This window comes from Neofelis nebulosa, chromosome 15, assembly GCF_028018385.1.
Source record: "Neofelis nebulosa isolate mNeoNeb1 chromosome 15, mNeoNeb1.pri, whole genome shotgun sequence".
In the NCBI taxonomy this organism is placed as follows: Eukaryota; Metazoa; Chordata; class Mammalia; order Carnivora; family Felidae; genus Neofelis; species Neofelis nebulosa.
Window position 1 is genome coordinate 73,043,789 of NC_080796.1, and position 25,432 is coordinate 73,069,220.

The window sequence follows — 25,432 nt, forward strand, 5'->3', positions numbered from 1 at the left end:
CTTTCAGCAAGGAAAAAAACCCACCAAATTTGAATAAAGACATCACCCAGTGAATCAGCACACAATTAAAGTTTGCTTTAAATCTTTTCTTGGGGGGAGGGGACACCACACTCCTTCTGTTCAATTAAGAGAACCAGTTTTACAGTCTTCAGATGTTCTTTTTATTTCATTTTTTTTTTTACACTTATGTTACACTTGGATTCCTAGGAAGCGGGTTCCCCGCAGCTCAGGCTTCTTTCCCCGGTTCTCACGAAGCGTGCTTCCCTGGAAAGAGCAGGCTGGCGGCTCCGTGGAACCCAAGTACCTTTCTCTTTGGCCTCCTGGTCTCCCTGGCCTTTTTCCCTCATGCACTTCAGGAAGCTGGCCCGGCTCTTTGAGGGCTTAATCCACTCAATACGCACGTTAATTCTCTCGGCGAGAAGCTTGCCCTTGACTGGTGTGTTTACAACCATTCGGACAGCATGCTGGGTGACACAGCAGACTCTTCCAGATTGGCCATGGGAACCTTTGTGGGGTGCTGCTGTTGGGGCATTTCCGTCATGGCCACAGTATCACCTTCCTGATGGACTCGCCCGTGGGCGGCCGAAGGGACCACCCCACGTTTTCTAAAAGGCCTGGAGAACATGTCGGGGGCGCCCTCTCCTCTTTCCCTTGGCGAGTTACCGGAAGACAGCAGTTCTGCTGAAATTTGGTTGCTCCAATAAACAATTGCTGAATAATAGAAAGAAAACAACCAAAAAGAATTTTCAAAATTCTGTTGTGTAAACTCAAGAGTCTGATAGCATGATTGAAGGGTGGGAGGGAGTTGTTTCGAAACATAGAAATGAGTGTTGTCAGTCATCCTTGTAAGTGAGTAACGGGCAGCAGAAAACGGAAAGAGAGCATGTGACTTTCGGGACAGCCTGCCCCCCAGGCCACGGCCACCACGGAGAGGATGGCTGTGCCCCCATGTGTGCTGGGCTTGGCAAATCCACCAGGCTGTCTTCAGCAAGGGCTATAAATAAAAAGGCTATTAATGCAATTTGACTTGGAAATGAAGTCTTAGAAAGGACGGAAATTTACCAGCCAAGGCTCAGCCGACCGTGAGACCATCACTGCCAAGGGCAGCGTGGTAGCAGGTGCAGGTGGACCAAACAAACAGAACACAACCACACACTGCCCACCAAGACTATCGGGGAAGATGAGCTCACACGTGCAGGGAAGGTGGCTTCTGATTCATGCTTCTCCACTCACGCTGGGGCGGCGGGGACAGCTGAACACAGGACAGGACACCAGCCAGAGCATGTGAGCCTGGGCTGCGATGAGAGTCTTCACCTCGCTGGGCTCCGGGGTGCTCGGTGCTGAGTTCGGGGGGCTGGTTGGCTGGCTAACAAACGAATCATGAAGCAGCAAAGTCCCAAGTGACCCAGAGCAACTTTGCTTGGCTTTAAGACTCGTGAAGTCCAGACACAGAAGTGAATAGCGAGGCGGAGTTTGGTGGCTCTATTTACCAGAAGGTGAAGCCGAACAAGCCGTTGGGTCTCCAGGTTAAAGATGCTTCATCTCAGCAGTGTTACCTTTCCGGAGGTACGATTCCCGAAAATTCCAATCTCCCCCCCCCACACACACACAAAGAAGAAAAAGGTCCTTTCAGCTAGCTCTAGAGATCTGGGATAAAGATCAGAATTATAAAGATCAGGACGCAAAAAACTTGGGGGGCTGTCATGCCCTGTGGCATTATGGGGAGGGGGGGATGCCCATGTGAGAATGATGTTAAGGGACTGAGCTGAGATCGAGGTAGCCTTGTAAGGCTGACATCAAAAACCAAAGTCTAGGGTCTGTGAAGCTCCGGCAACCTGGGAAACCACCCTCCCTTTTGAGTGGGGACCTCAAAGACTGCCAGTCTTAGTAAGAGGGAATCAGAAGGAAGCGGGCCCTCCTACCGACGGGTGCCTGGTTTCAGGTCATCTGGTTAAATCCACGCTTGGACGTGGAGTAAGGTGGTCCCATACTGCTAGTGCCTCCAAAAGACCGATTTTTCCCAAAATGGATTTTAGCAGCTAAATATGCTTGGGAAAAAACAAAATCAACTGAGTCTTCAAATCAATTCTAGAAATTATTTTCCAAATGCAATAAGCACACAAAGACAGGCCCACAAGGAAACAAGACACCATGAGTCACACTTGGAAGAAGGAAGGAGACACAGGTCACGCCTGTGGTTGGCTGATCAGGACCGAAGTAGACAGAGGGCCCCAATAGCCAATATTTGAAATGAAGAACATGCCATGATTATATATTCTGGAGTTATTAAAAATTGAAACAAGGGCCACCTGGGTGGCTCAGTCAGTTAAGCATCTGACTCTTGGTTTCAGCTCAGGTCAGGATCTCACAGTTTGTGAGTTCAAGCCCCACGTAGGGTTCTGTGCTGACAATGTGGAGTCTGCTTGGGATTCTCTCTCCCCCATTCTCTCTCTGCCCCTCCCCTGCTCATACTCACTCTCTCTCTCTCTCTCAAAATAAATAAATACACTTAAAAAATTCACACGAGAAGATAATACACAATCTTAATAAAAATGAAACTTAGATGAAATGGACAGTTCCCAGAAAATTTTTTTTTCCAGGAAGAAATATTGAAGACAAAACTGAAAAAGACGCCATCTGAGAAAGAACACCTAAGTACTGCTGTAAATTATGAACGAAATTGAACCAGTGGTTTAAAACTCGCAACAAAGAAAACTCCAGGCCCAGGTAGTGTTGCTGACAACCCTACCAAGTGTTTTGAAAGAAATAATAGCAATTGACACAAACCCCCGCCAATATTCGAACCAGGGAATGTGCTCCGTGAGCGACTGTGTGAAGCAGGTGTAGTTTTTATCACATCTGTTGCCCTTTTCTAGAGGAGCTTGTATAGTTTTTTTGCAGGTCTTTAGGGATCTCATTTCTCCTGTGGGGCCGACAGAGCTCTGGGAGTTCCCAGCTGCACTCACGACTGCTTCCCCAAGACCAGCCCGGCTCCTGTGGGTATCCTCGTGGCCACACCGCCGGGCAGGCTGTGCAATTTTCCCAAAGACTCAGGGAGAAAACCACTAATTCAGTAATACCAATGTCATTTGGGCATCCCAGGTGAAAATTCGCTTCTACTTCTATTTTCCATCCCCCAATTCAGCCCAATACACTGAATGGTTTCTGCAGTGAGGGGGTTCTGGGTTTCAGGGTTTCCGCAATGAGATTAAACAGTAACCTAAGATCCTCCAACAGTATAATTACATCGAGATGCCACAGATTTTCCTGTACACTCCTTCCCTTGTCGGCATCCCTAGGAAGAAAGTGAGGTTCAAAGATCGGATCCCCCTGTAAGAAAAATTCCAGACACATTAAATCGAAATACAGTAAAACCTTGGATTGCGAGTAACGCGTTTCGAATACATTTTAACTTGATAAACGAGCGACGTCTTGCAATACGAGTTATACACGATACCCAAGGTCACACGATCCCAACTGAGCCAATGGGTCCTTGAAATTCGCTTTGATATACAAGTGCTTTGGATGACAAGCATGTTTCCAGAACACATTATGCCCCTGCACCCACGGTTAATGTCTCCAAAGCCCCTAACGCAGACCCACTCACATATGAGGAAGGAGGCCAGGTAAATTCTCGTTGGCACCGGTAGGATGCCAGTCGGTTAACCCAGAATCTTTGGACATAAACTCAGTGACGAGAAACCTTCCACCAAAAGGTTAATGTGGACACCAAACGCTTACTATTTTGGGAGCTGGTGGGAACCACTTACTCTGTGCCGTCCCCCTGGCTTTCACTTCCCCTCTGAGTAAGATATGACACTGTGGTTGTGGACCGAGGGGAGGTGTGAGTGACAGCGTCCACACCCTCCACCAAGCAGACGGGCTGCTGCCTGGGAGGGTCTGCACCAGCCTGAGGAGCCCGGGAGGGGTTTTTGCCTTGTGCCGCACACTCAGTCCAGGCAGAACACGCGTCTCAGCGGGTTCTGGAAACTAAACTGTCTCGTGTGTTTCTGAAGCGCATGCCTCGACCGGTCCAGTGAGACTCGATCCTTCCTACGTGTGCACCCCAAGAACCTGAACTTCCTCCCCCTTTTTTAACTTCCTACATTTGTTGGTCACGTCCTCAGAGGCACAGGCAAAGCCCTGCGTGCCCATTTATAATAACTATATGATCTTGACCCTTACCCACTGGTTCTTCAAATACGTTCACCCCTGAGCCTAGGGAATACCGCAAGAATTCAAGAGTGAGCCTCCAATTTGCATCGTGGGCCTTCACGCAGGGTGGAGTTTGGGGAGACTGATGCAGGAGACTTGCTAGGCCTGACACGAGCAATTTGAAGCTAGATTGTTCTTGGTGTTTTGTAGCTCACAAGGAACCTTACAGCTCAAAAATATTCCAGTCACCAGGGCCTTAAAAAGCTTCACAGATTTCTAGTTTGACTGAAGCATGCCGTAGCGCTGAAGCTGTGAGTGCCCTGGAAAGTTATTCAGGCTACCCTGGCCTCTGCGTCGTCACCCCTGAGCCCCCCAAGGCTCCGCTGCCGGGCAGATCCCATGGTCATCCCTGTGCCTCCTGCCCACAGGTAAAGCCCTGCCTCATTCGCTCCTGCTCAAAGGGATTTCCCCAACTCTCTTCAGGCCCCTGATGAGGCTATTGAACCCTTTCCTTACTGGTGTCCATGGGGTAGTCCTGCCCTGTAGAAACATCCACTGGTCTATTTCATAAAAGCACCACAAGCCGATGTCACGTAGCAAGGTCACAAAGCCATATGCCTCAAGGCTGTGGGCTCAGTAAACTTAGAAGGGAGGTTCAGTAGGAGCCTCTTTCTTCTGCAAATGCCCTGCTCTCACTAAATCCCAACGCTGAAAGCCCACCTTGTGACTATGCCGCTCCTTTGTTTTTCTTTTTCTTCCTGTTCTATGTAAGCCTATGCTCCAAATTTTGTGTCTCGGAGAATTTGCTCTCAAAATTTTAGATTCCCTCCAGGGCAGGGGAAAGTCTGTGCCTGCACGGAGACTAGACCTCCAGTCTTGCGTCCAAGGCGGAAAGTGTGCAGCTGACTTGGCATGCCTCATTTATTACTCGCCCAAATTTACCAGGTGAATCATTTCACTTCTCCCGGGATGGAGCGAGCCGAGGAGACAGCCACGTGCACACACACGGCTGCCCCCGACACAACGCTCACGAAGTTATTCACGCACGTCGGAAGTGATCCTGTCCGGTTAGGTCTGCCATAGGTAGCAACTAAAAGTACAAAACTTCTAGTTACATTTGAATTTCAGACACACAAGGACTGCTTTTTTGGTGTGAATTTATCCCAAATATTGTATAGGACACAGTGACAATAAAAATCATGCGTTTTTTGTGTGCAATTCAAATTTACTGGGGACCCTGTATCTGGCAACACTACACTTAATGGCATGCGTCGGGCTAGAAGCTGAGACTATAACATGCACACGATGTGTCCTCGCCTTACGGAGGGGAAGATCGGAAATCCAATATTTTTGGCACCACGTGGCAACAGCATCCAAAAGGCTGCTTTCCGAGCACCTCTTTCCAGGCACAGGAAACGATGGTTGGCAAGAATCAGCATCACCTCCGCCTCTGACCGTGGAATGAATTGTATTCGGTCACGTGTAGAGTAAGTCTGACTCGAACACACTACATCTCAGAGCTACATTCAATCGACTCTTTCTTCTGTTGACAGTTGTGCCGGACAGAGAATTCAAAGCTGAGCCAGCGCCATTTCCCTCCCCAAAGGTGCTCACGCTACCGGGGATATTGTCAAAGACACAAGACATTGTGCTGCACCGTCCAAGTGCACGCTCTGCAGAGGAAATCGGGGTGTTATTGAAGCACCCACGGTGAACACCCAGCTCAGATTCAGTAGGGAAGACCTCTCAGAAGAGGTGGCATCCATACTCTGTCTGATCAATAGTTTACAATAACCCCACACTACACGACAAATGGAGTGCAGGTTTAATAAATAGTTTAATGTAGTTTAGAGCGATGTAACTGATACCTCATCTCCAGACTATCGCAGGGACCTTTAACTGGGAGTGACTAAGGAAATATCCTTTAAAATTTTTTTAATGTTTCTTCATTTTTGAGAGACAGACAGAGACAGAACAGGAGCCGGCGAGGGGCAGAGAGAGAGGGAGACACAGAACCCGAAAGAGGCTCCAGGCTCCGAGCTGTCAGCACAGAGCCCGACGCAGGGCTCGAACTCACGGACCGCGAAATCACGACCTGAGACGAAGTCGGAGCCACCCAGGCACCCCAGGCACCCCAGGAAACATCTTCATGTCTGAACTCCTTCAATTGTCAGCCTGTGCTTTGCCGTTCATTGGTCTTCCACTCATTCAGCAACCACTTGTTGACGAATCACCATATGCCAGAGCTCTGGACGTGGGCACTGAAAACACAGTGGGATTTGGGATATGAGCAAGACTGTAGCGCGGGGAGCCCTGCACGCTCCTTCTTCCCGCAAACACACCAACTCAGGAATGGCTCACAGACAAATTCCCTTTGTGAGAGAAATCAGAGACTAACGAAAGGCTTCTACGTCCCATGAGAACATGAACTGAGACCCACCAGAGCCAGAAGGGAGATTTGAGTCCAGAGGGACTCTGCCTCTGACACAGCAGCACGAGAGCAGGAAGAGAGTCCCTACAACCCAGCTTCACCCAGGGGAGGTGGGGGTTGGCTCCTGCGTTGGAGCCGCTGTTTCCTGCCTTTTGCCAGTCTGGAGCACCAAAGGGTCCAGCCACTCAGGGAAGTGTGGGGAGTCTGCAGATAGCACTGGAAGGTGTCAGTGATCCTCCCCCCTGCTCAGCACATAGGAACGAGGCAAAAATCCCGGTTTTCAGCTTCCCCCAGGGAGTCATAGAGTGCCCCCAGAATCACTGATGGGCTGATTGGTAGGGGTTTCCTCCTGCATGGGGCCAGTCTGCGAAGACCTGGGAAGGTGTCTTCTTTGTCTAATGAACAGACACCTACCCAGAGAGTCAAGGAAAATGAAGAGCCAAAGACATGACAAACACAGTAACACTGTAAATTTCCACGGGGCGCCTGGGTGGCTCAGTCGGTTCGGCATCCGACTTTGGCTCGGGGCATGATCTCGCGGCTTGTAAGTTCGAGCCCTGCGTCGGGCTCTGTGCTGACGGCTCGGAGCCTGGCGCCTGCTTCGGATTCTGTGTCTCCCTCTCTCTCGGCCCCACCCCCACTCATGCTCTGTCTCTCTCTGTCTCTCAAAAATAAACGTTAAAAGAATTTTTTTTAATGTCCAGAAACAAATTCTAATAAAGTAGAATTATAGGATTTACCTGACAGAGAATTAAAAATAACCCCAGAAAGACACTCCCTGAGGTCCAGAGACCCATGCATGCACAAGCTAGAGCTACAACAAAGAGATAGAAACCATATAAAAGAACCACACAGGAATCACAGAACAGAAGAACACAACTGACCTGAAACATTCAGGGAAGCGACTGGACAGCAGACGAGACCCCGTGAGAGAAAGGACCAGACAACCGAAGACAGGTTGACAGAAGTACTTCAGTCAGGGGAGCAAAGGAAAAAAGGTGAAAAAGAGTGAAGAAAGGAAAGGGAGAGGCCCAAGAGGCTGAACAATACACTATGAGAGTTTCAGAAGGGAGAAAGGGCCAGAAAGATAAGCAAATAATGGCTGCAGATGCTGCGGGCCTGGGGAGGGAAACGGACAGAGAGAGACGCAGGTGGGGCTGAAACAAGAAATAATCAGGAGGGACCCTTGGACCCTGAGGTTGGGGAGGAGGGTCCGGGCCAGACACAGGGCCTGCGTGTGAGCCCACAGGGGGCGTCCCGCCTGCAGCTTGCAGTTGATCTTGGCGGATTTGGGTAACCGACCATTTAGACCACTTGTGTTTGTTCTTCACGCATTTCCACTCCTGCTCTTATATTTTAAATTCACTGATAAAGAGTAAGCCCATGAAACCCTAAGTGCTCTCCCCACCCCCTGGACCCCAGTGAAAGCAGAGGAACCCCAGGCCTGTGACCTCGTTGTGTGGCTGCAGGCACATACAGTTTCCAGGACATGTAAATAACAAATCTTTTCTTTCCCCCACGTTTCCTGATGGTTATTGCCGGAGGCATCTCGCCACAGCAAGAATCATGGGGGCGGGGGAGGGGGTCCAGCCACTGTCACCTGCATGAAACAGCTTCCTGTTTGTGTGCTTGTCCATTCACCCCCTCGCCGTGCAGGTCTGGGTGGGACTTAGGGAAGCCCGTTTTCCTCATCTGAAGAGGGTTATGTTTTTTGTTTCTTGAGTAATCTCTGCACCCAACGTGGGGCTGGAACTCACAACCCCGAGATCAAGAGTCACATACTCTACCGACTGAGCCAGCAGGGCGCCCTGCTAAGCTGCAAATTTCCGTTAGGTTTTTTAAAGTTTTTTTTTTTTTAATTTTGAGAGAGAGAGAGAGAGAGAACATACATGAGTGGAGTCGAGGCAGAGAGAATCCCAAGCAGGCTCCACCCTGTGGGTACCAAGCTGGATGCAGAGCTTGATCTCATGACCTTGAGATCATGACCTGAGCCGAAATCAAGTGTCGGACATTTGACCGACCGAGCTGCCCAGGTGCCCCCGCAAATTTCCATTATTTTCCTCTTCAGCAACTTCAGCCCGGTGTATGCAAAGGTCAAAAAGGGTTTTACATCTGCTTTGATGCCTTGACTCTGTGGGGCTCACACTCCGAAACGTACACACACAGCACACTCCCCACCTGTGTCTATATCGGTACCTCACGTGACACTCAAGTTTGTGTGAACGTAAGATAATGTAGGGGGTTTCCATCCGAAAAATGAGGACAGTGTCGTTTGAAATACTAGGAAATCTACAGCGTGGCATTTTCAGAGAAGCCGGGCACAGCCTCAGACAGTTTCCCTGGCAGACGTGAACCGGTGGAAGGAGGCCACCAGCATCTAAAACTTCACAGCGGCCAGCCCCGAACGACAGACAGGGAGGCGGCCACACTTATGTTCTGCGAACACAGGCAAGCTAGGATCACTTTGCTTCCTCTTCTTTAATTCTTGCAGACCTTATCTGAGTCCCGCTCCCCATACTTCCTTCACAGATGGGACAGAAGCCTGGCTTTTGGTGAGACAGTCTTCCCCTGCCCTCGGCCAGGCCCGGCCCCCATGCTTCTGTGGCTGCTGCTGATCCTGGGTGAGTAGAGCCCAGACTGGGCTGGGGGCCCGACGTTCCTAATGCCAGCCGGGACAACCCCGGGGGGTGGGGGGCCAAACCCCCGGGAGGCTTCTGTCTCCGCTCTCACCGGACTTCAGAGGCACAGCAAGAGGTGCAAAACGAGTAGAGCTGGTGCCCAGAAAGACCCACAGCGTCCGGAGACCCCCAGAGCAAGCCAAGTGTGGGACCCCAGGCCTCCCCCTTGTGTCCTCTCCCAGCTCCCGGGAAGCTGGGGCTTTCTCCCTGCCAAACCACACCTCGAAACGCGCAGATAAACAGTTAGGGCCCACGCGGGCGAGGGAGGGAAGGTCTGCAGAGCAACATAGCTCCCTTCCTGAGAATTTAAGTCAACGTTTCACCAGAGGTTGAAGAAAGTAGGGGGATGGGGCCCAAGCAGCGAGGTGGGGTGGGGTGGGAGGGGCATTGGGGAGGTGTGGGATGCGGGCCAGGAAATGGGAGGAAGCGTCAGAGAAGCAGCCGTGGCCGTGGCCGGGCTGCGGGGAACGGCGGAGTCTACGTGCAAAGGCAGGAGCCCCATCGCCCGGTGCTAACCTTTCACCTTGGCTCTCACACAGCTCCCGGACGACAGCCGGCAGGTCAGTCTTCCCTTCTCTCTTCCCCCTGCTCTCAGGGCACGGGTCCTCCCCCGTACATGGGGGCTGCGGGGAGTGGGTCAACGTCAGCGGTGACACCTGTGACCATGGCAGGCGCGCCGAGCCTCCTGTGGTCTCTTCAGCCTTCGGTTCTCTCCCCGCTCGCGTGAGTGAAAGAAGCATTTGCAGAGGCAGGAGGCTAATGCCCAGAACCTTCCACGTGTCTCCTCTCTTCCCTAAGAACCCCCTACCCCCACCCTGTATGTTCAAGCCAGAGCCACCGTCGAAGGACAGAGAGATAAAGTGCTGCAGCCTGTGTGGCTGTCCCGCTTCAATTTCTGGTCCCATTGGTCAGCTACAGTTTTATCCACAAAGATGATTGCGCAGGCAGCCTGTGCCCCTCCATTCCAATTCTTTATATCCCTCCGTTTTGTATTGTGTCTGACTTGGCTGGAGAGCGGACAGAAGTTGCCTTCCCCATGAAATCTCAAGGGAAGCAAGGTTTAAAAGTAACGAAAGTGGAAAAAATGTGTATTAATTATGAGCAACCAAGTAGGAAGTGGTTTGTCAGAGTCTAGAAAGTGCTTCTGAGGCTCATTCAGCCAGGCCCACCTGTGCCTTGGCAGGAATGTCGAGGACAAGAGCATCTCAGAATCAGCCCGCCCCCAGAGGCCAGCACGGTGTCTGCCCAGCTGCCCGTCACATCTCCTGAGCTTTTCTGAGCCCACACCAGGGACCTGAGACCTCTCCCCCGTGACACCCCCCTGCCCACCCCCAGGCTGGGCAAAGAGTAAGGAAGAGCAGACTCCGCCCCAAGCAGGTCCCTGGGTCCTGTTGGCTCCCCTCCCACTGGCAACCAGCCCTGGTCTCCACCCACGTCCCATTCACCTTCACCTGCCTGACCCTTTCTCTTTCCTGTTCAGGAGCACTTCCAAAAGCTTTACTTCTCCTCAAACCTCCATGGTCCACAGCCTTCGAAGGAGAGACAGTGACTCTCTTCTGTAAGGATCACCATTCTCTAGCCTGGGAATACGTATCTTGGTATCACAATGAGACTCCCTTGAGAAAACAATCCGGAAAACTCCAAATAAGCAAGTCTGGACATTACAGATGCAAGACCCAAAGATCTTCCCTCAGTGACCCCGTGCATGTGCAGTTTTTATCTGGTGAGGAAAGAAGGGGGTGGGTCTCTGAAATCAAGCCCCTGGGCGGCACGTCTGGAGCTTTGCAGCTTTGCAGGCTTTGCAGAAAGAAATAGATGGGATATGTCATGTTCGTTCACTCTTTGCAGACTGGCTGGTCCTCCAGGCCTCACACCCTGCCTTTGAAAGAGATAAAGTAGTTCTGAGATGCCGAGGGAAAGAAGAAGAAGATATTATGGAAAGGACTTACTACAAAAATGAAGAAAAAATTGGAAGTTCTTATAACTCAAACATCACAGTATATCCAGCCTTCAACGATGATAGCACATATCATTGTACTGCTTCTGGGATGTATATTTTGGGGATGTCATGGACAGAAACTTCAAGACCTTTAAAGATCCAAGTTCAAGGTAATGGCTACACTCCCATGGGTAATAGGGCTTGGCAAGGGACCAGCGTGTGGGATGGAAGAAGGGTGCTCAGCGGTGGGGATTTCATGAGCGGCCTCTTCCAAGCAGCCGTGGGAGGGAGACAAGAGGTGGCTCCACCCGCGTGGGTCCCTACCCCTGGTCCTGAGGGCACAGATCCACCTCTCCAGGAGCTCGGAGCCTCACTGCCCCAGGAACTACATTTGTTCGTCTCTCTAGAGCTGTTTCCGAGTCCTGTGCTGACAGCCAGCCCCTCCTGGCCCATCGAGGGGAGCCCCATGACCCTGACATGTGAGACCTGGCTCCCTCCACTGACATCGCACACTAGACTTCAGTTCTGTTTCTTCAAAGAGCACCGGGCTCTGGGGGCTGGCTGGAGCAACTCCCCGGAGCTCCAGATCCCCACCATGTGGAGTGAAGGTGCCGCCTCCTACTGGTGCCAAGCGAGGACGGTGATTCCCAGGATCCTGAAAACAAGCCCACGATCCCAGATACGTGTCCATAGTGAGTGTCTGCGGGGTCGGTCTTGCCCCCTGGGATCACGAACGTGCCTGAGAGTAACAGCCAGGCATCCTGCCACCCTTTTCTCCTGTGCTTGGCATTGGCCTAACTTCCCCGCAGCATTCTCTTCCCTCTGAGTTAGGTGATAGTAGTTATTGATCGTGTGCGGGGTGCCCAGCCCTGTGGGGGCCACAGACACATACGGGATGTGTTTCCTTGTGGGTCAACAAGAACAAGAAGCTCTGATGACCGCACGCAGCCCATAGAAGCCCCTATGGTGCGTCCATGTGTTGGTTGAAAATTATTCCAAAATAATAAGAAAAGGGGAAGAGAAACACAAACCAGAATAGCCAGAGCAGGATGTGGGGAGAGAGAGGTGAGGCTGGAGGGACCTGTGGAGACAGGTTTGGGCTCTGATCAAGTCACGTCAGGGCCCACGCAAGCTTCCCGTGTTCTCACTTGCTCTGCCGTCCGGTGATGCATCAGAGATGCCTTAGACATAAAGGTCCATAAAACTTGACTGTGGTCAACATTAGGTTTAAAAGAAGATCATAGGCACGTGCCCACAGTTCCCGAGGGTGGGAATTGGTGTGCGGGGGACAGGCTTTGTTCCCTTTAATAATCACGTACACAACCAATTCCTCAATTCCTCCTTTAAAAGACCCCTGCCGGGCACCGGGGGGGCTCAGTCGGTTGAGCGTCCGATTTCGGCTCAGGTCATGATCTCGCGGTCCGTGGGTTCCAGCCCCATGTCGGGCTCTGTGCCGACGGCTCAGAGCCTGGAGCCTGCTTCGGATTCTGTGTGTCCCTCTCTCTCTGCCCCTGCCCTGTTCTCACTCTGTCTTTCTCTCTCTCTCAAAGATAAATAAATGTTTTTAATTAAAACAAATAAATAAAAGACCCCTGCCTACTGCACCTCCTGCTATTGGCTTATTAACGGCAATACCAGCCTTCTCCCTGGCCCTGCAGCACCTGCCATGGAGACCCTGTCGTGTCCTCCTCTGTCCTCCTAGGGGTCCCTGTGTCTGATGTGAATCTAGAGACGCAGCCCCCTGTGGGCCAGCTGATTGAAGGAGAAGACCTCGTCCTTATCTGCTCAGTAGCTGCGGGCACGGGGACTGTCACGTTCTCCTGGCACCGGGAGGGCTCGGAGAGGAGTTTGGGCAGGAAGACCCAGAACGCCCTGTCTGCAGAGCTGCGGATAGCCTCCGTGAGGGAGCAGGATGCCGGGAGGTACTACTGTGCGGCCGACAACCTGGATGGCCCTGTCCTCAGTAAACGGATCAGAATCACACCAAGAGGTAAGTTCCTCATTCCTGTCACTTGGCCCCATTCCCAAACTGGGGTTTAGGCTCTCTGTCAGCCACGAGGATCTTCTGACGGAAGCAAGGAATGGAGGTTTGAAGATTTAATGGCCAACCAAGGAACAGCAAAGATGCAAAGTCAAAACAACTTGCTTCTTGTGGAGAAGACTGAATAGCAAGGAAAACAAATAAAAATTATCCAGGATTCCTCCCCGTGGTTCAAGGAGTACGTCTACTTTTAGGGGCCTTGAGTGGAGCCATTAATCTACCACAGTGTCACAGTGTCAGGGACCTTCTCTGACGGCCCCCTGTCTCCCTCAGTTCCAGTCTCGCCTCCAGTCCTCACCATCAGGAGACCCAGATCCCAGGCCGTGGAGGGGGACGTGGTGGAGCTTCACTGCAAGGCCCAGAGGGGCTCTCCCCCCATCCTGTACCGGTTTTATCACGGGGACGTCCCCCTGGGGAGCAGCTCGGCCCCCTCTGGAGGAGAAGCATCCCTCAACCTCTCTCTGACTGCAGAACATTCTGGAAACTACTCCTGTGAGGCCAACAACAGCCTGAGAGTTCAGCGCAGTAAGATGGTGTCCCTCAGCATCACAGGTAAGCAGGATATGCTCTCAGCAGTCACAGCTAAGAACAGATTATGTCTTCTCACAAACAGAGAGGCCCCTCTAGGCTTTTGGCTGGGGTGGCGTCCCAGCAAACTCCCCACTTCTGCCTCTGCCTGAGACCTCCTGGGACTCTTCCTTGTGACCACACATTCTGAAAGTCATTTCTTCTGTCATTGTCATTGACAGCCATGTATTCCACTCAGTCTTTCTACTGGAGGCTCACAGACTCTCCAAAATACCAAATGTATGATGGCTCAGCAGATAGAAAGCTTTATCTCCAAATCCCTTTGTCCAAGAACGAATGACGAGATTGGTCCTTGCCCACGTGCTCCTCCACTGCTCCCATCCCATCCCGAATACTTCGTGTCTGTCTGGATTACGAGACAGCGTGTCTCCTCACAGACACTCACAGGAACCAGACCTACAGAGCTTCCTCATGGCTTCCAGACTCTAAGAACCTCTGTGGCCTTCTGACTCCTTGAACGACAGGCTATTTCATCTGTTTGTTCTCAGTATCCCCAAACAAAATTTTTCCTCGCCGGAGGATCCAAGGCATCTCACATCTCCCATTTTCAGTTAGCAAAGTGCGTGTCCACTTAGGGGAGACCCCTCATCCAAGCCAGGATTACTCTGAAGTGCTCAGCATTTGGGGGCTGGAGTGGAGCACTGGGGCATAGGAAAAATGGCAGGATAAAAGAGATATGGCAATGACTTCCAGTGACTCAAACCCTTACATTCTCTGGATTTTTCCATGACTCCACATCACTGGCAAAAGTGTTGGACATGCACCCCAAATGTTTGTTTATTAACTATATACATGCACAACTTTACTAACTTTAAATGCATGTTGTAAAAATGAGACTCAGAGAGATTAAAACTTCCAAAACATCGAGATCATAGAACTGATAAAGGGCAGAGACAGGACTCAAAGTTAGTTGGGTTCTCCTGATCCCAGGTCCATGTTCCTACCACTAAATCAGGCTGGATATTTCCTTTATTATCTAGTATGCATACTCAATACTGCAAATGAACTGTGTTTCCTCTTTCAGTTCCAGTGTCTCACCCTGTCCTCACCCTCAACCCTGATGTGGCCCAGGCTATGGTGGGAGATGTGTTAGAACTTCGCTGTGAGGCCCAGAGGGGTTCTCCCCCGATCTTATACTGGTTTTATCATGAGGATGTCATCTTGGGGAACACCTCAGCCCCCTTTGGAGGGGGAGCATCTTTTAACCTCTCTCTGACCACAGAACATTCTGGAAACTACTCCTGTGGGGCTGACAATGGCCTGGGGGCTCAGAGCAGCGAGACGGTGTCACTTAACATCACAGGTGGGTTGGGGGTAGCTGGCCTCCAGGTTACAGTTAAGGTCAAGAAAATATTTTTCCCTATAGACTGTACAAATTCTATAAGCATCAAAGAGTTTTTGAACATGCACACAAGGCTTGGGACTTCCAGAGATTGGTGCTGATTTCATGGGGGAAGGATAAGGGAACTATTCAACCTTAGATGCTGACCCTCATGTGCTGTTATTTTGAAAATTACAAATTATCATGGAGATAATCAACCAAATGGAGAAATCAGAATCCGGGAGAAACCCTCCCTGAGAGATCTCTAGCCCCCACCGACATGTTGTCTAGATTAAAAACATTTGCCACTGGGACTCAAATATAGCTCTTCCCGTGTAGGGCTTTGCAAGAACAAAGTAACCCATATCACTGTGGGAGTCATCGGGTGCTTGCTAAGCATGCTTGGTCTTGCTGCTACGGCTGCTCTGGTGGGTCGCTTCAGAACCCAAAGGAAGTCAGGTGGGTGTCTATGTCTTGCCCTTTGGCATTGTGACTTTTGCCATCACTATGATAATTTGGATTTATGCGATGCATCCCATTAAGGTCATTATTCCCTTCCAAATACTAGACCCTCCGTTCTACTCACTGGCACTCTGTAGGCAAGTGACAAATAAATTTCTCAATAAGGTTGCTACTCCATGTGTTTAATTTAAGATTTAAATCAGGTAGCAGAGTTTGCTTCCAATTAAAAATTACAACGGTATTTACCATTCCACCCCTGGTCCTAAGCTTACTGAGAACCAAAGGCATAAAAAAAGAAAAAAGTCTTCATTTGTAACAAAAAATAGACAACAGCCATAGACACAAACCATAAACTCTGAGATATATCTGAATGCCAGTCACATATTGTGAAATTCGGATAAAATTAATACAGGTGCTGAGAATGAAATTAAAATTTCAGTTTCTTATTGTTGCTACTTGTATAGAAACACAACTAATTTTTGTATATGGGTCTTGTACCCTGCAACCTTGCTACATACATATTTATTAGTTCCAGTCTCTGTTTTGTAGATTCCATCAGATTTTCTACGTAGGTGATTCTGTCATCTGCAAATAAAGATAGTTCTCCTCCTTCCTTTCCAATCCAGGTTCCTTTAATTTCTTTTTTTGCCTTAATGCACTGGCTACAACCTCCCATACAATGTTGAATAGAAGTGGTGGACGAGAGCAGACATGCTTGTCTTGTCCCTGATCTTTGGGGAAAGTATTTGGTCTCATTGTTATGATAATATTAGCTGTGGATTCCTTCTAGATGTTCTTCATTAGGCTAAGGACATCCCCACTATTTGTAATTTGCTGAGAGTTTTTATAGAAAAAATGTTTGTCAAACATTTTCTACATTCTACTTTTCTACATTGATTGAGACGATCATAGGATTTTCTTTTCTAGTCAATTGATATGGATTTTGAGTTTTGAATGTTAAACCAGCCTTGCATTTCTCAAGTCAGCTTCACTTGGTCATGATTGTTGAATTTGATTTGGTAAAATTTTGTTAAGAATGTGTGCATCTATGGTCATGAAAGATATTGCCTGATAGCTTTATTTTCTTGTCATGCCTTTGTCTGAGTTGATGTCAAGGTAATGCCCACTGAGTTACTACTTCTAGTGTTTTTCATTCTTTTTCATATTTCCATATGGTATCATTTTCTTCCTGCCTGAAGTACTTCTTTCTTTTTCCTTGTTTATTTATTTTGAGACAGAGAGAGAGACTGATAGAAGGACAGACAGAATCCCAGGCAGGTTCTGCGCTGTCAGCACAGAGCCTGAGGCAGGACTAGAACTCACAAACCATGAGATCATGATTTGAGCCAAGGTCAAGAGTCAGACGCTCAACCAACTGAGCTACCTAGGCGCCCCACTGCCTGAAGTACTTCTTTTCTTTCACATTTATTACAGTATGGGTCTGTTGGGGAACCTGACGGATAGTGTTGCTAAAGTCTACTCTATCCTTACTGATTTTCTACTTGATCTATCAACTACCAAAAGAGGGGTATTGAAATCGCCAACTATAATTGTGGATTAGCCACCTCTTCTTGCATTCTATTAGGTTTTGCCTCAGGTATTTGGAATGTCTTTTATTAGGTGCATAAGTGTTTATATTGTTTGTGTTTTTGATGAAATGACTACCTTATCCTTGTGAAATGATAACTTTATCTCTGTTAGTATCATTTACTCTGAAATAGTCTTTGATATTAAGGTAAGTACTATTAACATGGTATTTCTCTATCCATCTTTTTACTTTTAATCTATTTGTGCCCTTATACTTAAAGCATTTTTTTATAGATAGCATAGAGTTAGTTCTTGCTTTCTAATCCAATACGTCAATCTCTACCTTTTAACTAAAGTGTTTAGACCATTTACATTAATGTGATTGTTGATAAGGTTAGATCTAAGTCTGTTATTTTGCTATTTGTTTTCCATTTGTCCCATCTGTTCTTTGTTTTCTTTTCTCTTTTTTTCTACCTTCTTTTCGAACAACTGAGTATTTTTTATGATTCCATTTTCTTCCTTTATTGGTTTATTAACTTTATAATTCCTTGTTTTGTTTACTTTATTGGTTGTTTTGGGTTTATAGTATAGATATTTAACTTACCACAGTCTATCTTCAAGTGACATGGGATCATTTCACATATAGTATAAGAATATTACCATTGTGTCCTCCATTCCTTTCTTCCTAGCTACATTAACGTTATTTTTGTAAATAATCACTTACCTGTTAAGTAGACTTCAGTATAATTTAAGAATCCTACATATTGAATCAAGTAGTTACCACTGCCAATGTCCTTCATTCCTTTTTGTATCTCCATATTTCCATCTGGTATCATTTTCTTTCTGCCTAAGAGACTTCTTTTGACATTTCTAATAGTATGGGTCTGCTGGTGATGAATTATTTCAGCTTTTACATGTCTGTAAAAGCCTTTATTTTGTATCCCTTGTGAAAGACATTTTTGCTGGCACAGAACTATAGGTTGAGATTTTTTTCTTCTTTCCGTATTTCGACGATGTTGCTCTCCTGTCTTCTTGTTTCTACAAGAAATTTGCCATCCTCCTTTGTTCTTTGTTCTCCTGTGACTGCGTTTTTCCTCTCTACATGATTTTTCATGGATCAAGGACTTTTGAATTAATGGACTCTTTTATCCAATGCCTTGGGTGCCTGTAAAGTTTCAATACTTTGTCCTTTGGATTTACTAAAACCTTACTTTCTGTCTGCCACTCTGCTTGGCATAAAATGGCATTTCCTTTTCTATCAGGCCAAATGTTTCTGTTCTCCTTTTCTTAGGGCTCAAACTGAAAATCAAGCAAACAAACAAATAAAATATCTGGATCTAACTTTAATGAAAACGTTTACATATTTTTCTTAATGATGCTGGTCAAGCATTGTCCTTTTACCCTTCTTTTCATGTCAATCAATGAGCCTCTGTCCAGTTCTTTGTATGAAAAATAACACCAACACTTTATGACTGATATTTAAATTTTTTTTAACGTTGATTTACTTTTGAGAGACAGAGAGAAAGCACGAACAGGAGAGGGGCAGGGAGAGGGAAACACAGAATCTGTGTGAGAGAGGGAGACACAGAATCTGAAGCAGGCTCCAGGCTCTGAGCTATCAGCACAGAGCCCGACACGGGGCTCGAACCCACGAACCCATGAGACCAAGACCTGAGCCAAAGTCGGACACTTAACCGACTGAGCCACCCAGGCGCCCCTTATGACTGATATCTTAAAGCTACCTAGTATTTTCATAAGTAACATTACCTATGAAACTACACGTGTATATCATTTTTTTAATTTTTTTTAATGCTTATTTATTGAGAGACAGAGCATGAGCAGGGGAGGGGCAGAGAGAGAGGGAGACACAGAATCCCAAGCAGGCTCCAGGCTCCAGCTGTCAGCACAGAGCCCGACGTGGGGCTCGAACTCGCGAACCGCGAGATCATGACCTGAGCCGAAGTCGGACGCCCAACCGACCGAGCCCCCCCCCCAGGCGCCCCTCATTTTTCTTAATATATAAGGGGAATAAGAGCACTGACACCAACAGTACTCATCATAAAATGTGTCATTCATTTAGAGCCCACTAAATGAAACTTTACAGCTTGTCTACTTCTCCCAATCGTTCCATAACTACATTCAATCCAATCAATATTATTATCACCATATTAGAATGAAAAATGAGGCTACTTCATAAGTGAAGTCATCTTTCCAAGTTCATGTATCTATTAAGCATCAGTTGGGGTTCACCTGGGGATCTCCCTAGCCCTTGACTCCATGTTCTCTCCACTGCACCCTGGTGACTTATGGAAGGCTGGTTACACATTCTACTTGCCCTACTTGTTCGATCTCATCACCTATGTGGGTGGCACTTATTAATTAGTAACATACTACAAGTGCAGACATTGAAACCTTACTGCCGAAGTTGATAGTGTTCAAAACACCAGCTGGTTCAGTCGAAGCAACAGCAAACAACACACGGGAGGCAAGATTAGCACTCATCGCTTCACGTGCTCCATGGGGACAGGAGCCCGAGAGTTTCTGACCTCCAGATCTAGAGGAGGTGTTGTTTTACATAGCGAGCTCAGTGAGACATTCTGACAGTCCACCAATCGGGGGTATCTGCCTTTCTCATTGCAAAATCTGGCTGACTGGCTGTGTTTCCCTCACAGCAAAGTCTTCCTTCTCATTATCCATCAGTCTTCTCAGGGAGGAGCTCAGCCCTTGCAAACTTTTCTAAAAGAGAAGAGCTCTGCTCCTTAAGCCTGGGTGTACCCAACCCTTTACCAAAGGCGACGACAAATGTAATGACTCTACGATTGAGCTGCCTGGATGAAAATTCCAGTAATGTTACTTGCCAAATACTTGCTATATGGCAAGTAAATTAACCTCTCCAAACCCTTTCTTTGTGGTCAATATAATAGTATCTACCATTGTGGTGCTGCTTAGTACTGTGCCCGGCCCCTAAATCTTCAGTGCTATTAGCTTGTGTTATGTAAATAGCCACCTTCTGGGTCTGTTTTCTGTTTTAAAAATGAAGAGATAAACTGACTTACAGATGCATCGTGGGACTTAGCTAACCTACCCGCAAGGGAGGACGTGGGCTGTTGACTGATGTGAACTGCAATTGCTCTAAGGAGGGAGACTTGAGCCGGGATCATGAACCTCCAGTTCAACTCAGGGTTTGCAGACATCAGTCAGTTATTCTTCATGAGTGTGTTTACTTGGGGCAATAACTCGTGGTCTGTAAGCCCGGTGAGACAGATAGAGAGCCACAGATAAATAGGCAAAGGTCAGAGATGGGAAATTGGGAGGAGTCTGGCATGGGGGCAGGCCAAACAGATTTCAGTATTTCAGTGATGATGGAAAACTGCCGTATTTTCAAAGCCAATGGAGTAGCCTTCCAGATTACGTTTACATGGAATCACCTATTACAAAATTGTCAACTTGTCTTTTTTTTTTTTTTAGTCCTCAAAGTGCATACTTCAACTTGTTCAGTTGTTTCACAAATCTTTACTGAATATCTTCCACATTCTAGCCACTGAGAATACCAAAGTAGTTAAGACAGCTTGCAGCCTCAAGTAACACACTCTTTCATGGTGGAAAGATCGAGGGAAACATACAAATGGGTAATTACCATCCAATACAGCCATTCTAATATGGCAGGGCTCTCCATGTGTGGAGAGAGAGGTCATTTCATACAGCTTGCTGGGACCAGGCAAAGTCCTGGAGGAAGAAAGATAAGTTGGAATCAGCCAAGTGAAAGAGAAAAAGGGGCGTGGAGAAAACAGTATGTACCCACAGTGGGTTGGGTCTGCCAGGGCCCCAGGGACACAGACTTCTGAGCTTGTTATGGGGGCCCTCCTGATTCACGCCGTGGGGCACTCTGTCTCCCGGTCTCTGTCCCCCAGGGCCACAGACAGGACAGAAAAGAGGAAGTGAGGAAGCACCAGGCCCAGAGTTAAATACTAAGTTGTCTCTCTTGTGCTGCTTGGCCATACCTCCTGAGAGTGCACGCTGTTGTTACTCGGTATGATTCTGGACAACTATCTTTCAAGATCCCGCCTTCCTCACCTGTAATATGACGTGGAGGGTGGGGCCGGATATTCCTTAAGATCTACTGTAGCTGAGATCTAGAATGAATCTGATTCCCAGGAAAGGACACTCTAAAGTAGGGCACATTACCGACACAGCTCACCCGCCATCAGCGATCCTTTGTTTCTCTGGAGGAGTTTCGGCCACTGAAGCACCCAGGGGAGGTCTCTGCTTCTTGTGTTGACAACATCTGCATGATTTATTTACGCCCACAAGATAGGGGCACAGAATCATGTGCATTCAAAGATAGTTGACTGGACTTCTCATTAACCTTTTCAAATTCTCATGAAATCCATAAATGGGATTCGCGAAAGCCGCTTTCAGTCATATTTGTGGATGCTACTCACTTAGACCTACGAGTCATTTGCTTATCCATGTTAATCTATTTCCTTAAATGTGTTCTGGCAGAGAGCTGACCATTGGCACCGTAATGGCATCCTCTTTCGGCTGCGCCTCACTCTTTCCCCGGCTCATTGCTCCAGTACGCACTCAGCACATCATTTTTGAGTGCTATCAGTGTTAAATTCAAAATATTAATCACGGAAGGAAATCAAATTGGGGGGAAAAAAACAACCTTTATCCCGTAGAGCCTTCGGGCTACCTTATAGGAAAGGGAGATTATTGTAACACAAGCTGGAACATTGAAAGGGACCTTTTACAAAAAACCAAGGTCAGGTTCTATGGGAACGCAAAAGTCTTTGTGTGTCAACGTCTAAGCATTTAAAATTTGAGAACAATAGAAAGTTAGGCAAATACTAGTGTTTCGTGTGTCGGAAAGGCGTTGAGACGGTGCACTTTTGCCCTCTGACCTTGCCTCCGTCCACCTTTTCTGCAATGCTGCCTTGGGTTGCATCTGGCATCACGTGCCTTCTGGGTTTTCTTGAGGGAGCCACGCAGACTCTGGCAAGCAGCCGTGATTTTATTACGTGAACCGCGCTGGGCTCCTCCCGGACGCTGGCTTCCCTGAGACTCGATATGATCCGCCAATGCTTCTGTCCCTTGTGCCTCTCCCCGTCTGTCACAGGGGCAATCCCAAGGAACATCGGGAGCGTTCCTGGCCCAGACCCTCCAGCACAGGCCCTCCACAGCCCACCCAGTCTGAGCCGGCCAGCCCTAATGGAGCTACAGCCCTTGTACAGCAACGGTGAGGGTTCCCCAAGGAGCTCAGGGCTCCAGGGACGAGCCAGGCTGGGAGGACAGACTGAGCGACAGCCCGTGGCCGAGCCACACGCCATTTAGTTTTAAAGTTTATTTGTTTGTTTTGGGAGAGAAAGAGCACACGAGTAGGGGAGACACAGAGAGAGAGAGAGAGAGAGAGAGGGAGAGAGAGAATCACAAGCAGGCTCCACACCGTCAGCCCAGAGCCCTACATGGGGACTCAATCTCATGGACCGTGAGATCATGACCTGAGTTGAAATCAAGAGTCGGGCACTTACCCGACTGAGTCACACAGACACCGCAGAGTCACATTCAGTTTTAAAATGACATTCCTGGCACTGTGTCCGAGACAGTAGACAGTTATGAACTTGGTGGCTGGGAAGAATCTAGAACGTGGGCTCTTGACTACAACTAGCTATGGTCTCCTCTCTCACAGTCAGTCCTGGCGATGATGACCTGGTTTATTCCCAGATCTGGATCAGACAGCACAGAGAAGGAAGTCCAGGTGAGACCTCTTCGCGACATGCAGAGGGGAGGCGGCAGCGAGCAAGCGGATCCGCAAGGGGCCTCTGGTCAGGCCACCCGAGTAGTGTGACTCGGAAGGCAGGCATCATCTGTTCCTCTCGTGCTGCTGTTATAGGACTGCGTCCCTTCCTGCTTACCTGTGTGCACTACCACCAGAACCCAATAAAGTCTCTGAGGACAGACGCTGTCATTTTTTACTAATGTATCAGTAGCATCTAGTTCAATGCTTAGAAAAGTGTGGGCCTCTTCAAATATTTTTTGAAAGGACGCATGGCCAGCAATTGCTGGCATAAGCCGCTCATAACCTTAGTAGACGATCATCATTCTCCTAACTGGTCTCTTTATTCCTGATCTCCTCCCCAGGCCCCCAGCACTCTGTTTCCAGCACGATCCCTCTGAGATCCCACAGCCGATCACACCCTTCCTAGAGTAACTGCCTCAGAGGCTTTTCGTTCCAAAACCAGACCCTTGCCTCCTGCCTCCTCGAAGCTCTGTTCTTACTCTCGCCTCGCAGACCCTTGCTGTTTTCCTTATCAAACTGGGCTGTCACATGCTTCAGTGCTTACGTGTCTTATTTGTCCTGGAATGTCCCTACCCCCACCTAGTGCACCCGGTGAGCCCTGCTCCCACGTCAAGACATAGTTCAGGTTTGACTGAGAAACTCATGGTGCCTCTGTCAGCCCTCCCTGTGTCCAGCCTCTGCAACAGCAACAGAGTTGAGTCTGTACTTCGGTCTTGGTGTGCATAATACTTGATGCGTTTCTTCCACGCCCGTTTTTCCCCCCTAAAAATTATAGGCTCTTTGAGCATATGGGTTCATTTCTCTGCCCTTGTGGCTCACCAGTGCTTAATAGAAGGTCATTGTGGGGGCGCCCGGGTGGCTCAGTGGGTTGAGCGTCCGACTTCAGCTCAGGCCATGATCTCACAGCTCGTGAGTTCAAGCCCCACATTGGGCTCCGTGCTGACGGCTCAGAGTCTGGAGCCTGCTTCCAATTCTGTGCCTCTCTCTCTTTCTCAAAAATAAATAAACATTAAAAAGAATTTTTTTTTAAAAAGGTCCTTGCCCACTGAGCATATTGGCTGAATAAATACAAGAAAGAGATCCTGAGGACCCCTTGGAAGGATAGAAGAGACGCACACACTGAGTTTTCTTAAGGCTTCACCGCGAATCTCCACTGGGAATTTGCCGTGTGGCCTTAGGATGCCAACCCCCTCTCCAGCCTCCTCCACTTTCCCCGTACAGACTAAACCACACGTGCCACCTTCCCCTAATCAGCGTGGCCATAGAGGCCCTGAGTGGGGGTGGGACGGGGGCAGGGACCCACTTTGCCGGAGCGATGAGCAGTGGAGAAAGAGAGAAACGCCGGGAAGCCACTCTGGGCATTTGGTGGGCAGGGGAAAGGCTTTATCAGTGTGTGGGGAAGGGATGCTCTGTCTGAGGCTGGGAGGAATCCAGCAGAGCCAACAGTCAACAGCTCAGGCAGCAGAGGAAAGACTTAAGTGCATCATGAGGGGGTTTTTAAGTTGTCACCCGCAGTCTAATACTTTTCTTTCCTCTTCCCACCCAACAGCACATTCACCAAGGACGCATCAGAAGGGTGAGGTAGGTCCCCTTTTCTGGCTCTCTCTCCCTTCTGCTCTTCCTCACCCGTCCTTGGGTACTTACTGTTTGTAGGTTTTCCACCAGGAACCTGCAATCATCTATTCAGAGTTGAAGAGGGCAGACCCCTACGACCCTGCACGGCAGGACCGTGAGGAGGCCGCAGAAGGCTATGAGAACAACCCGTGCACGTCGCTGGCCTTGGACCACTAGCCCCATACCCAGGGAGGCCCCCAGATGCCTTCTCCCCATTCTCTGCAACCACTCACCTTCCGTCTGGGAGGCTGGGTGAAAGATCCGTCCCACTCCTCCGTGCCTGAGTCTGGGTGTTCTGTGGGAACAGAAGGGGCAGCATTTCAGTAAATGCTGCACGTTTTCACAGTAGAGACACGTGTGAAGGCAGGGCAGTTGGGCCTTCACCTCCTGGGCCCGAGGAGCAGAGGAGGAAGGAGGGATCGTCTAGCCGGGATCACGAGGGCACAATCAATGGCCACGTGTTCCAAGCATGATCAAAAGCCTTCAGTGCACCATCTCTGAATAAACAGTTTGCTCCAAACACCTTGCTTCCTTTTTTAGGTAGACAGATGGTAAGTGATGATGCTGATGCTGATATTAATGAATAAGATTCGGGGGCACCTGGGTGACTGAGTCGGTTGAGGGTCCGCTTTCGGCTCAGGTCATGATCTTGCAGTCCGTGAGTTCGAGCCCCGCGTCGGGCTCTGTGCTGGCGGCTCAGAGCCTGGAGCCTACTTCGGATTCTGTGTCTCCCTCTCTCTCTGCCCCTCCCCTGCTCATGCTCTGTCTCTCTCTGTCTTGAAAATAAATGTTAAAAAAAATTTTTTTTAATGAATAAGATTCGGGGACGCCTGGGTGGCTCAGTCGGTTGAGCGTCCGACTTCAGCTCAGGTCATG

General features: G+C 48.7%; 1 protein-coding gene across 12 annotated transcripts in view; it reads left to right on the top strand.

Annotated features, from left to right (window-relative positions):
- LOC131496198 (Fc receptor-like protein 2) overlaps positions 1 to 25,076 on the top strand; it is a 44,428-nt gene extending 19,352 nt beyond the window's left edge. The window contains exons 1-14 of one of the 12 annotated variants that reach the window (XM_058701542.1): positions 8,808 to 9,034; positions 9,116 to 9,207; positions 9,804 to 9,824; positions 10,745 to 10,987; positions 11,113 to 11,373; positions 11,611 to 11,895; positions 12,906 to 13,193; positions 13,518 to 13,796; positions 14,857 to 15,135; positions 15,493 to 15,612; positions 22,262 to 22,381; positions 22,832 to 22,900; positions 24,492 to 24,523; positions 24,596 to 25,076. In XM_058701542.1, the coding sequence (XP_058557525.1) occupies positions 9,018 to 9,034; positions 9,116 to 9,207; positions 9,804 to 9,824; positions 10,745 to 10,987; positions 11,113 to 11,373; positions 11,611 to 11,895; positions 12,906 to 13,193; positions 13,518 to 13,796; positions 14,857 to 15,135; positions 15,493 to 15,612; positions 22,262 to 22,381; positions 22,832 to 22,900; positions 24,492 to 24,523; positions 24,596 to 24,733 (2,244 nt within the window). In that variant the 5' untranslated portion in view covers positions 8,808 to 9,017 and the 3' untranslated portion in view covers positions 24,734 to 25,076. The other 11 variants (XM_058701543.1, XM_058701548.1, XM_058701547.1 and 8 more) reach the window with 11 other exon arrangements.
- The last annotated feature ends 356 nt before the right edge of the window (positions 25,077 to 25,432 follow it).